General features: G+C 33.9%; 3 protein-coding genes and 5 non-coding genes across 8 annotated transcripts; 4 read left to right on the top strand and 4 right to left on the bottom strand.

Annotated features, from left to right (window-relative positions):
- Positions 1 to 571: 571 nt before the first annotated feature.
- Y39B6A.69 (uncharacterized protein) lies at positions 572 to 721 on the top strand (the record flags this gene model as incomplete). The annotated part of the gene is made up of 1 exon (NM_001269914.3): positions 572 to 721. One exon carries the CDS (start codon positions 572 to 574, stop codon positions 719 to 721), a length of 150 nt encoding a protein of 49 aa, NP_001256843.1.
- A 3,121-nt stretch (positions 722 to 3,842) lies between these two features.
- Y39B6A.7 (SGNH hydrolase-type esterase domain-containing protein) lies at positions 3,843 to 7,347 on the top strand. The gene is made up of 7 exons (NM_171601.3): positions 3,843 to 3,927; positions 3,976 to 4,212; positions 4,971 to 5,145; positions 5,192 to 5,471; positions 6,181 to 6,325; positions 6,484 to 6,638; positions 7,105 to 7,347. Exons 1-7 carry the CDS (start codon positions 3,853 to 3,855, stop codon positions 7,220 to 7,222), a joined length of 1,185 nt encoding a protein of 394 aa, NP_741691.2. The 5' UTR covers positions 3,843 to 3,852; the 3' UTR covers positions 7,223 to 7,347.
- On the bottom strand, positions 4,385 to 4,549 carry Y39B6A.77. Its single transcript, NR_070216.1, has one exon. It is a non-coding gene; the product is annotated as an Unclassified non-coding RNA Y39B6A.77 (non-coding RNA).
- Y39B6A.80 lies at positions 5,607 to 5,679 on the top strand. Its single transcript, NR_070215.1, has one exon. It is a non-coding gene; the product is annotated as an Unclassified non-coding RNA Y39B6A.80 (non-coding RNA).
- On the bottom strand, positions 5,872 to 5,949 carry Y39B6A.82. Its single transcript, NR_070214.1, has one exon. It is a non-coding gene; the product is annotated as an Unclassified non-coding RNA Y39B6A.82 (non-coding RNA).
- Positions 7,311 to 12,205, bottom strand: cpg-23 (BPTI/Kunitz inhibitor domain-containing protein). The gene is made up of 8 exons (NM_171600.3): positions 11,959 to 12,205; positions 10,502 to 10,602; positions 10,253 to 10,315; positions 10,008 to 10,102; positions 9,662 to 9,921; positions 8,785 to 9,207; positions 7,575 to 7,699; positions 7,311 to 7,517 (listed from the first exon to the last, which is right to left on the bottom strand). Exons 1-8 carry the CDS (start codon positions 12,110 to 12,112, stop codon positions 7,458 to 7,460), a joined length of 1,281 nt encoding a protein of 426 aa, NP_741690.1. The 5' UTR covers positions 12,113 to 12,205; the 3' UTR covers positions 7,311 to 7,457.
- Y39B6A.81 lies at positions 10,130 to 10,216 on the top strand. Its single transcript, NR_070213.1, has one exon. It is a non-coding gene; the product is annotated as an Unclassified non-coding RNA Y39B6A.81 (non-coding RNA).
- Positions 10,141 to 10,212, bottom strand: Y39B6A.t10. The gene has a single exon. It is a non-coding gene; the product is annotated as a tRNA-Glu (tRNA).
- Positions 12,206 to 12,302: the final 97 nt, after the last annotated feature.

Here is a 12,302-nt window from a genome sequence, read left to right as displayed (position 1 = left end):
AAAATTTCAGCACTCTACGACTAGTTTGAGCTGAGTTACAGAGGTTTGAAGTTTTGTAGCCGACCGCGACGCGACACGCGACGCATGACAACATTTCGAGAAGCCATAACTTTGCTCCTGGTGGTCCTAAAGGTCTGAAATTTTTTGTGTGATGACTTTAGGTAATTTGTGATAATTTGAAGCAATCTCTGTAAGTTTTTTTTTTGGAGTTTTGACCACTCATTTTTATCAGCTACATTTGGAAGTTTTCGTTTTTATATAATTTTCCAGGTACTGATAAAAAAATAGAACCTTCTACAGATGATGTAAGCCTTTTTCGGCGAAAAAATAACAAAACTGGTGGTCTGGAAATTTCAATTTCTTAGATTTTGTATCAGAAGACTATTTCGCCGACAGAAAAATTATCAATTTCTCAAAAACTAGGTTTCATCATCTCTAGAACATTTTTCTTATCAAAAAACCATAAAGTATAAAGCAGAGCAATATTTCACAGTTTTCAAGGCATCTTTTTCAGCTTCTACCTTTTCTTAATTTTATTTTCTTGCCAGAAATCCAAAATGCACCATGATGAATGCATCAACTTGTACAACAAGATGAAAAAAAAACTCCATTTTATCAAACATCAGCAGCCGACAAGTTCAAGGTCAACTTCAACACTAAGAAAATCCAAAAAATCGGGCAAGAGAGAGATGATAACTACCTATGTGTGACGTCACTTTAATTTTTTCAAGTTGTTAATTTTATGTTAAACAGTGATAAACTGTTTTTTAGCTTTCATATATGTGTAACAAATTTATTAAAAAGTTAAAATAAGACTGTGAAAACTTAAAAATGGGCCAAGATATTATAAGATTTTTCAGTCGATGCACCATGTTTTAATGCTGGAGTACCGAAATTTGAGACTGCTTTTTTAGACCCAAAATGTTCAAAAACTATCGAATTTCGCAATGAGACGTTCTGAAAATTTCTCAAAAAAAAGTTATGGTGGTTCAAAATTCTCTGGAAATTTTCTGGAAAAATCGGTTGCGACCAGGGGTGTGCGGCAAATTTGCCGAATTTGCCGAATTTGCCGAGCACGGCAAATTTCAAAAAAGTACAATTGCCGAATTCGCCGAGCTCGGCAAATTTTGAGATTTGCCGCAAATTTTGAGATTTGCCGCAAATTTTGAGATTTGCCGCACACCCCTGGTATCGACACTAAAAAGTTTCCAAAATTTTTGATTTTAGCTAAAAATATGCCGTTTTTTTCCAGAATTTTGAACCGCCAGAACTTTTTTTTTGAGAAATTTTCAGAACGTCTCATTGCGAAATTCGGTAGTTTTTGAACATTTTGGGTCCAAAAAAGCTTTTCGGTACTTCACTTTTAAAACATCGACAGTAAAATACATAGTGTATGGATCGTATAAACATGGTGCATCGACGCTCATTATGACCCATATTATTTTTTATTTTTACAAAAAATGTACAACTATAATACAAACTTTTATAAAATTAAATAAAAAAAGGCATTGAATATCTGAAAATTTGAAAAAAAAAATCAATAAAACTCTAAAAACTAGCAAAATTTTTCAGGTATTAATAAAAATTGAGGGTGAAAAAAATTTAGCAAAACTGGAAAAAAAAAATTTTTTTCGGAAATTTCAAATTTTTTTGAAAAATTTTAATATTTCTAAAACATCAATTTTTCCCGATTTTTGTACATAAATCACAGAAAAATGTGCAAAAATTGGTCAGAATTTGAAAAAAAGATATTGCCAGTTGAAAATTTTTTGATATATCTAAAGATACACGCGATTTTACAAAAAATATGGTGTATCGAGAATAAATTTCAAAATTCTAGGAAAAAAATTCTAGGAAAAACTATCAGACAAGCTTAAAACTAGCCAAAATATGACAACTAGAAATCATGGGGCATCATGGTGAGTGTAAAATTTTCATTTTTCATATTTTTGTTCTTTTCTTAAAATTTTTAAATTTTCAAATTAAAAACCTGTACTAATCGAAAAATTCTGGTTACTTTGAATTTCTTCAATCAATTTTCCTTTTTTTTCTCAAAACTTTAGAAAAGAAAAATATTGGTAATAATTATGTCTCACAATTGTTTGAAGATGCCGACTCTTCAAAAAGAAAGGGTTAAAATGTAATTGATGAGAAGGGCGGGGAGAGTCTCAAGATTATTATCACGAGAAATGACGTTTTCTTTAGTTTTGTTTGGTTTTTTTAAGTTTTTATTAGACCCGGAAGGTGTCGGCTGCTTTTTCTAAGCAATTAGGAAAATTATGTGAAAGTTGAAAATTTTTTGAGTATTTATTCCAAAATATTTAGTAATTTATTTCAACCCGGCAGGTGTCCGCCGCTGTTTTCACAAGTTTATACAAAAGAAAAAACGCCATTTAGCAGCTAAAAGTATAAAGTTTAAACAATTTTGGCAAATTTTTGGGGTTGATGCACCATGTTATTAAACAATTTTGCAATTTTCCTCTTCCCGGCAAATGGCGGCTGTTTGATCTACCAATTTTTGGTGAAAATCTTTTTTTTAATCGATGCACCATGTTTTGTACGTCTTCTAGTTTGTTAAAGAGATTTTGTCATTTAAATTGCCCCGGCAAATGTCGGATGCTTGAGCTACTAATTTTTGAGGTAGTGTGATCATTTAAGCAGCAAAAATTTATAGTGTTTAGGCTTTTTAATTTGTTGAAAAAATTTGCCACAAAAACTCAACCGGCAGGTGTCGGCTGCTTATTAATTTGGTTTTAATGAATTTTTTTTGCAATTTATGCCATTTTTCATTGTCGATTCACCTTGTTTTGTAGGCTTTTTAGTTTATTAAAGAAGTTTGCCACAAAAATTTACCTGGCAAGTGTCGGATGCTAGATTTATCTTTTTTGCAAATTTTTGGAATTATTGCAATTTTCATTGTTGGTGCACTATGTTTTGTAGGCTTTTTCAGTTTTTCAAGCCATTTTTTTTCAAAAAAAAAAATTACCAAGCAGGTGTCGGCCGCTTATCAAGCCGGTTTTAGGCAAATTTTTGAAATTTTAGTTAATTTTTCCTGTCGATGCAACATGTTTTGTAGGCTTTTTAGTTTATTGAAAAAAAATTTTGTTACAAAAACCCAACCGGCAGGTGTCGGCTGCTGCTATGCAAATTTCTAGAAAATTTATTCAATTTTTGCTTTCGATGCACCATGCTTATTTTCCGGCCTTTTTTATATTATAATTTTTGTTGTATAGATTTTGTCATCTACTTCAATTTTGGCAACAAATTCCCCTTTGTCGGCACTTCTTTGCAGTGTTCAATTCAGTGTGTCGCCTCTTTGAAGTTGACCGCCTTTTCCCGCCAAAAAGTTAAGGATTTTAGGGAATTAAGTTTATCGGTTTGGTGCATGTGTGGTCGAGAATCAAAAAGAGGGGCGGCGGCATTTTTCCTTTGATCTCTATTTCTTTTTGTCGGTTGTCCAGATGGGGCGGAAGATGAAGCCCTCCCCCGCTACAGACAGTAGTGTGGAGAGTTCCCTTTTTTGGTGAAAATTCTGAATTTTTGGGTTTTTAGGGTGCTTTCTGTAAATTTCCCAAAATCTCACAATTTCCGTGATTTTATATAGAGCAGCCGACATTTTTCGGGTGGATTCAATCATAAATTGAAATTTTTTGCTCTCGATGCACCATGTTTTCAGGCTCAGATTTACCTGTGAAGAGTCGGCTGCTCATTTCACCGATTTTTAGGAATTTGATGCGCCATGTTTCAAATGAGCTTCCCAGGATTTTTTTAGGCTTTTGTGCTTTTAAAATATTTTCTCTAAAAATTCAATAATGTTCCAATTTTCTTCACATTTTTTTTTCAGAAAACAATATGCTGGCATTTTTATACTTTGTGCAAATGTTGATAAATTTCCCAAAAATGATGGTTATCAGCTGGAATAATATGGTAATTCCTTTTTTGCACCAAAAAAATCAAAAATCAATAATTCCCCAGATTTCATTTCAAAAATTGCCATCATCTGCGCCTTTAAACTTCCGGGTGACTACCGTATACCAGCAAAATCCGGAGCTTTGGATGACTCCTGCTGACGTCATCAGGAGTACTGTAGCAGTAAATGCGTCGGTTTGCCACTTGACAATGTCAAAGTCAACGTGGCTGACGTGGAAAGTCGGAGATCGGGTGGTGGAGACGAGGGATTGCAATCAAGTGATAAGGCTTAGTAGTAGTGAGGTGGGTATCGAGAAAAGCGCCAAGGCACGAGAAATGCGGCAAGAAACCAGAAATGCGCCAATACACGGGAAATGCGACAACTCACGAGAAATGCGCCAAGGCACGAGAAATGCGCCAATGCACGAGAATTGTGCCAAGGCACTATACTGACGACAGGGCACAAGAAATGCGCCAAGGCACCAGAAATGCGCCAATGCACGAGAAATGCGCCATGGCACAAGAAATGCGTCAAGGCACGAAAAATGCGCCAAGGCATCAGAAATGCGCCAAGAAACGAGAATTGCGCCAAGGCACGAAAAATGCGCCAAAGCACGAGAAATGCGCCAAGTCACTAGAACTGCGTCAAGGCACCAGAAATGTGCCAACGCACGAGAATTGCGCCAAGGCTCAAGAAATGCGCCAACGCACGAGAAATGCGCCATAACGCCAAATTTGCGTCGAGATATGCATGCAAATTTCACTCAAAAAATGTTAGAGCTCTAGGACCAGTTTCAAGAAAGATACGAGGCTTTCAAGTTGAACAGGAGACCGCGACGCGACACGCGCCGCGCCTGAAAACTTTGCATGACTGTAACTTTGCTCCCAGTCGTCCTAGAAGTCTGAAATTTTTTGTGTGAAGTTTTGTGAGAAGCTGGCTTCTAATGAACAACAAAGTTTAAAAATTACTAGGGAGACCGCGACGCGACCGCGACGCAACCACCAAACTTTAGGTGGCTGTAACTTTGCTCTTAATGCTCCAAAAACTCCAAAACTTTCAGACTATCATTTCCGTCACCTTATCAACACCTTTCAAAACTCAAAAGTTCCTATCAGAATTGATAAGTCCTCCAGCCAAGCCGTATTGGCTAGCAGCAATCGGTGATTCTTACTCCTCTGGTCAAGGAAATCCGGACATTCCAATGACACATGGCTCACCCGCTAAATGGTTAGATGGTAGGTACAGTACCCCATTTCTACAGTAACCCAACATATTTTTCAGATTCGTGTTACAGATCTTCCAAAGCATTTCCATACTTAGTTTCTCAAAAAATCAAAAATGTGACGTCATCTCTTTCATTTTTATCATGTTCTGGGAGTACGGTAGATCATGGAATCTTGTCGAAAAATGGACAAATGGAGAGGTTGGAGCAGATGATTTTGGCTCGCGGAGCCCCGCCAGATGTGCTTTTTCTGACTGTTGGGGGCAATGATATCGGGTTTACGGATGTGATTTCAATGATTCAACGGGATAAATTGAATGAGAAATTTTTTGATATGAGGTTTGAAATTTTTTATATTTTTACATTTTCTGCCTAAAATATTATAAGAAAATGAAGCTATTTTTGCTCGAACTACCCTGAAAATTTTAGCCAAATCTGTCAATTCTCCACCAAGTTATAACGGTATGAAGGTAGTGGCCTAGTATTGGATTTCTAGGCCACCAACTTAAAACCACTGTAACTCTGTTGAAATTTGAGGGATTTGGCTGAAATTTTATGAGCAAAATTCTTTAAATTCAATGTTTTAATCAAAATATTTATTTATAAAAAATGAAAAAATTTTCTGAGAAAATCAAAATTAAAAAAAAAAAGTTTTTTTTTCAATTTTTAAAAATTGTTTGATTGGACAAAAATTCACAAATTTGACGCCATTTTTGCTCAAAGTACTCTGAAAATTTGAGCCAAATCCGTCAATTTAGCACCAAGTTATGACGGTTTGAAGTTGGTGGCCTAGGTTTGGATTTCTAGGCCACCAACTTGATATCAATGTAGCTCGGTTGAAAATTGACGGATTTAGATAAGATTTTTTGACAAAATTAGTTGGACGACGGACTATTTGAAAACAAAATTTTATTTTGGAAAAAAAATTGTTTTTTATTTTTCTGAAAATTTTAAAAATTTTAAAGCATTTTTTGAAAAAAAATTTTTTTTTGAAAATTGATTTTTTAATTGATTTTTTAAATTTCATACAGTATTACATCTATTCCAGATTCTTTTTCGTATCTCATCAAATCGATCGGGTTGCAAGACGTCTTGAGGAGCTTAATATTACACGCGTAGTTATTCTTGACTACTATGACGTCACCAGAAATGAGAAGGGAGTGGTGGACGGGTCTTGCGGCGCTTTTGGACAGGCATGGTTGTTTTAAGTGAAAATTAAGAAAAATCGATATTTATTGATTTTCATTGAGAAAAATTATTTTTAATTTTATTAATTTTTTTGATAATATTTTTTAACGAAAAATTTTCCAAAAAGCTCTGCCGGATTACTGTATTTTTTTTCTCTTTCCAGGTCTCCCTACCAAATCTCCAGCTCGCCGAGCGCAAAATCTTCCAAAAACTCAATAACCTACTGCGACGGAAAGCAAAGCAACATGGCTGGGTTACCGTAGACACTACGGAAATATTCAGGACACGTGGCATTTGTTCAAAGGATTCGTTGATACGGTAGGTACAGTAACCCGGAGTACTGTACTCCAATTTTTTTGAAAATAGTTTGACTGTTTCTGTCTCATCAAGAGCGTTCAAATGACACCCCACATGACTAAGTTCCGATAACTTTGAATATTGACACAGCTGAAGTTGGTGCTACAGTAACCCTCGTGGCGAGACCCAAAATATGAAAAATTGCTAGAACCCAGGCATGATGGGTGTTATTTTAAAGGTCTCGGTGAAACAAATTCAATGACATTGGTTTCAGCTTGCTCAGGTTACAGTAGGTCAGGTTACTGTAGATTTTCGTGGTGGGACCCAACATTTTCTTGAAACAATTTTTTTTGGTTAAAAAATAGTCTTGATGGGTGTTATTTTAAAGGTCTAAATGAGCTGAATTCGAATTTTTTAATTAAATTGTGTGAAAACCAACAGTTTTTCAATTTTTCCGCCGGAACTTCTCTAAATTGTCGTATTTCAGGTCCCGTAACGAAAGTATGCGTCTCCAGGGCAACGAGTACGGCAGCTTCCATCCAAATGAAGATGCTCATGTAATAATTGCAGAGAAAATATTGAAATTGGATAATTTGGGTTTTTAAGAGTTTTTTTTTTTTTTTGGAAAAAAATTTTGAAAAAATTGATCTCCTGTAAATTTGATCTCTGAATTTTTATTTTTATTTTTATTTTAATCAATAAACAAAATTTATTAATAAATAAATAGTTTCTTGCAAAAAACTTAAAGCTTGGAATAGTGCCTAAAACAAAAAAAAAATCATTAAATTAAAAAAAATTAAAATTTCGGGAAAAAAAATTTTTTCAAAAAATTTTAAAAAATCAATCACAAAACTGCTCGCACTCTTCCCGGGTTCTTGGATGTGCAACATTTTGCTCTTTCTGAAATAAAAAAATAATTCATCGATTTTTCAAAAATCCCGCCAAAAAATCACTCACCAAACAATACCCATATGGGAAACTTTGGCAGACCCCGCCCACTTTTTCCCATCGATACACAAATTGGGATGAAGCACCGGAAGAGCACAAGAGACGATATGCGGTTGCTGAGCAGCTTACAGATTCTGGAAATATTGATTTTGAACGATTTGGCGGGAGTTTGAAATTTTGGGAAAAAATTCGAAATTTTTTTTCAAATTTCTAAAGTTTGTAACTTTTTTCGTTTTTGATATTTTTGAATTCGGTAAAAACCAATTAATAACACAAAAATTGACCTACAAATTCGTAATTATAAACTTTTTAATACCAACAATTCTATCTATAGAAAATGCGCTCTAAAGTCAAATATCCAAAAAAAAATACTAGAAAAATTCGGTGCGATAGTGGTTGGAACTCCTGTAACTTTGTCAGTTTTTAATATTTTTGCATGTTTTAAAAACCAAAAAATACACAATTCTACATACTTAACCATGTTTTTTGATAAAACTAAAAAAACATCTAAGTCAGAAAGTGCGCTCTAAGGGCATTTTTTCAAAAATTACCAATTTCGAGCTGGGTTGCTCAAATAAAAACTGCTGTAACTTTGTCAGTTTTAAAGATATTTAAAAGTTTTAAAACCCAATTAATAGACAACTTAATGCACTATATGTGATACATAACAAATAAAATATGTAGTACTTTAATCTGGGAGCAAATGCGCTCCAAAGAGAATCCCACAAAAAATACATTCAAATTCGGAGCTGCTTTGATAAGACTACAGTAACTTCGTCAGTTTCGAATAATTTTGAATATTTTAAAACATTATAAATAGTTAATAAGTCATTAATAGCATATAATACAGTTGTTGAAATAAATTATCATCAAAAAATAAAAAATAATAATAATTTTTTTTTGAAATTTGAAATTTTTCTAAAATGTAAAATGGCATAACTTTCTTAATTTTTAATATTTTTCAATACTCAAAAAAGTTTCTGGTAGATTACTTTAAATGCTACAAGATTTTTGTAATATCTTCAATTTAAAAAACATTCCGCAGGGTAAAAAATAAGCTCCGAAAAGAGTCTTTCCAAAAAAAAAAAAGAATTTTTTTTTCAAATTATTTTTTACCATAACTTTGTAGGTTTTCAATCATTTTCTGTGATTTTTAGTTCAAAAGTTACCTTATTTACCAAAAATTCAGTTTAAAATCCAAAAATTTCAAAAAACCAACCCTTATTCCTTTGATAAAACTGCTCAAAGCTGTGCTCCAATGATTTTACGCTTTTTCTCCGATTTTTCCTGTTTTCCTCGAGTTTTTCTCCAGAATTTCCAGATTTTTCTAATGATTCTAAACTCCCGGAGCCCTCTTCCAATGCATCCTCCAAAATTTCCAAAATATTCGAGGTTACTGTAGGTACAGTAGCTCCATCCTCCATCGTACTCGTTAAAAGTAGATTTTCATCAATTTCTGCCAAGTTTTCAGATTTTTCTTGGATTTCTTGAGTGTATATCGATTTTTCTAGATTTTTCGCCGGGAATCTGTCAGATTTCACATGGATCACGTGTACCAAGTCGGTTGGGGGCTCAATAGCGAATGGGCGGCCCCTAATATGTTTGGACTCCTGGATGACGTCATCAATGGCAATTTGGGGATCTGAAATTGTGAAATTTGGATTTAAAATTGAATTTTGTTCTAGAATAATGTGTTTTTACTTCGGTAGATCTTCTTTTTTTGATTTTGAAAAAATTTGAAAAAAATGTTTTTTTTTTCGAAATTTTCAAAATTTTGAAACTACCGTAGTTTGGCTAGTTTTAGAAATTTTTCAATAATTCAAAAAACTATCGATAGGGTAGTTTTTACACTACAAAAAGTTAAAAGAAGAACAGTTTAGGATGACAAATGCGCTCTAATGCAAAACTTTTCAAACCTTCGACAACTTGGTTTTTAACTCAAAAATTGAAACTACTGTAACTTTGTCAGTTTTTGAAATTTTTTGAAAATTTTTAAAGTGATAGATACTTCATAATTAGAACTACAAATACGTGATTAGCAAGTTTTTAGTCCAACAACTCCTTGGCCCAGCAAACGCGCTCCAATGCAAACTCACCAGTTGGCGGCGCCACCGGTGCCTCTCGTTCGATATTCTCACTGGAAACACTATTAATTTGGAATTTTGAATTTCCTGCAATTGCCGCCTTGACTTTTGCCACGTCACACCGCTCTTCACACTCGCCACGTGTCCTTAAAGCCAGCTTGTCCAGTGGATCGTCCTCGCATTGTCCAAATGGATAAAGCTCGCACGAGAGAGTTTGAATGTCAAAATACCATTTTGCAATGGGTTGTGACGTGTCATTTTTGCAGGATAATCTGGAACAATTGTCGAAAATTTCAGGAAAATTATTGATTTTTAAGAAAAATTCGGAAAAAGTTGGAGAATTGAGAGAAAAACTCACTTATACGGGTAGCGCTCACACGGGAGAGTTCTCTCCAACTCTGTGGAACTTTCTAGTTGAAATTCAACGGCTTTTGTGCTCCGGGAGCCCAAGTTCTGCAAAAAGTCGATAATAAGGTACTGCAAAAAGAAACTTCCCATGCCGGGAATCGAACCCGGGCCGCGTGGGTGAAAACCACGAATCCTAACCACTAGACCACATGGGATCCGGCGGGGAGCGGCGCAGAGGGAAAATAGAAAACTTACCGGCTTGCCGGCGGCCGCTGGACGGTTTAGGGAGGAGATGGCTGTAGTGTTGGGGCAGCACAGCTGGAAATTTCAGGGAAAAGTGGTAGTTTTCGGGGAATCAGTTGAAGTTATGGAAAATAAAAACGCTTTTTGAATTCTACACCTTCGAAAATATATAATTTGTTTTTTTTATGAGAAAAATCGATAATTTAATTTAATTTAATTTTTAAATTTCTCGCAAAAAACCAAAATCTGTAAAAAAATTACCTGATTTTCACAGAAAAATGTGTCTGGACAACCTCGTTGGCAAGAAAAAATCGATAAATTCTCATCCAGTAGCGGGCGCGGTCCGTCCAAACATTTTTGGACTGAAAATTTTACTTTTTTCCAATTTCTCAGGAATTTTTGTTATTTTTCATTTGAAAATTCAAATTCCTTGCGATTTTTCATCCTGGGAGGATTTTTTCCGGACTCTTAACTTATTTTTTCAAAAATTCTGCATTTTAGCGTCAGCTTCGGTGTTTGCACACCTTTCGAGCTACAGTACCCCCGGAGATTTGAAATAAGCCACGATTCGTCAAAAATCAAGCCGGCTGGGGGTAAAAAACTACAAAAACCTCTTTTTTTTAAGCTATAAAATTTAAATTTTCAAGATTTATGCCTTTTTTTTTAATATTTTATAACTTTTTCCCTCCAATGCATCATTTTTTGATCTCTAAAACATCCGAAACGAATTCATAACAAATTCGGATCGAAAAGTCAAGTGTCACCTCCACTTGACTCAATTTTCCGTCTCTTGTAGCCTTTTTGAACTTGTTTTCCATGGAAATGATGACATTTTAAAAGATTTGTGGGGTAGTTGTCATTGGAGCGCGTTTTCTTATCTTAGGAAATTTTATTTTTCAAGAATAATTATGATGGCTTGTAGAACAGAAGTTTCTAAATATTTTATAATTTTGAAATGTTGAAAAATATTAAAATTGACGGAAGTTATGGAGTTTTGAAATTTGACCAAAACTTTAAAAATTGAAATTTTTAAAATTTTTCAAAATCGTGATAACTTCTTTCATTTTTAAAGGTTTTCATCATTTTCAACAAGTACTGGATATAAAAATTTTATAGCTACTAGATTTTATTTAAAATTTCTTGAAAACTGCAGAAAACGCGCTCCATCGACAATTTTTCCAAAAAGTGTCAAAATTGGCTATCAATTTAAAACTATTACAACTTAGTTATTTTTGAATATTTTGAAAATTTTGATAAACTATTTAGTAGATTAAAAATTGAGCTACAATATTGTAGTGAACAATTTTTTGATATCGCTGTTTGGTAATAAAGAAAATGCGCTCCAAAGATAATTTTCAAAAAAAAGAAATGTGAGGTAGCTATACCAAAACCAGCTTATCTTTGTCAGTTTTTAATATTTTTAAAATTTGTAAAAAGTACTTGATAGCTAAATATTTATGCTACAAAACATTAATCAAAAATTATTTTACACCCTTAGTGTATAATGTAGAAAATGCGCTCCATGGAGAATTTTCAAAAAATTTCATTAAAGGTTTTTATTTTGAAACTACTCTAGCTTAATCAATTTTGAAGATTTTTACAGTTTTTACACACATTCGATAGATAAATTTTTGCGCTATAAGCTGAAAATAAAAGTTTTTAAATTCTCTGAGTTTACTCCGTAAAAATCCCAAAAAAAACCAAAAAAAATGACTTACCTATACTTCCAGTACCACATTTTATTAATAATAAATGTGAGAAAAATATTAAAAAACAACTAATATAGTTTGTGTTTTGCATAATCTTCCAAACGAAAAATCCAAAAAATCTCAAAAAATCGAAGAAACAAATGCGTCGATTCCCGTCACTCATATATCCAACGTGAGAAGCCACGCCCACTTTTGGCGGGGTACTTGGTATCTAATAAAAAAATCTCTTTCTTCAACACCTTATGAATGGAAAAATGCAACAATTATTATTTAGACGGCGGGGGGCGGGATAGTCCTTGACGGCTTCTCCCAATAAATTTCGGCGGAAATACTTGGAATTTCATTGAAAATTG

The sequence above is a fragment of the Caenorhabditis elegans genome, chromosome V (genome assembly GCF_000002985.6).
Source record: "Caenorhabditis elegans chromosome V".
Lineage (NCBI taxonomy): Eukaryota > Metazoa > Nematoda > Chromadorea > Rhabditida > Rhabditidae > Caenorhabditis > Caenorhabditis elegans.
The sequence above is the reverse complement of the archived record's forward strand: the minus strand, read 5'-3'. Positions and strand labels throughout refer to the sequence as shown.

Bases quoted from the DNA above. Each gene is read 5' to 3' on its own strand.
- cpg-23 (NM_171600.3), bottom strand. From the start codon at position 12,112: ATGAGTGACGGGAATCGACGCATTTGTTTCTTCGATTTTTTGAGATTT. The intron at 10,316-10,501 runs GTAATTTTTTTA...TGAAATTTCCAG, and splicing joins CATTTTTCTGTGAAAATCAG to CTGTGCTGCCCCAACACTAC. The intron at 9,208-9,661 runs GTGAGTTTGCAT...TCACAATTTCAG, and splicing joins ACCGGTGGCGCCGCCAACTG to ATCCCCAAATTGCCATTGAT.
- Y39B6A.7 (NM_171601.3), top strand. From the start codon at position 3,853: ATGCTGGCATTTTTATACTTTGTGCAAATGTTGATAAATTTCCCAAAA. The intron at 4,213-4,970 runs GTGGGTATCGAG...CAAAACTTTCAG, and splicing joins TAAGGCTTAGTAGTAGTGAG to ACTATCATTTCCGTCACCTT. The intron at 6,326-6,483 runs GCATGGTTGTTT...TTCTCTTTCCAG, and splicing joins CTTGCGGCGCTTTTGGACAG to GTCTCCCTACCAAATCTCCA.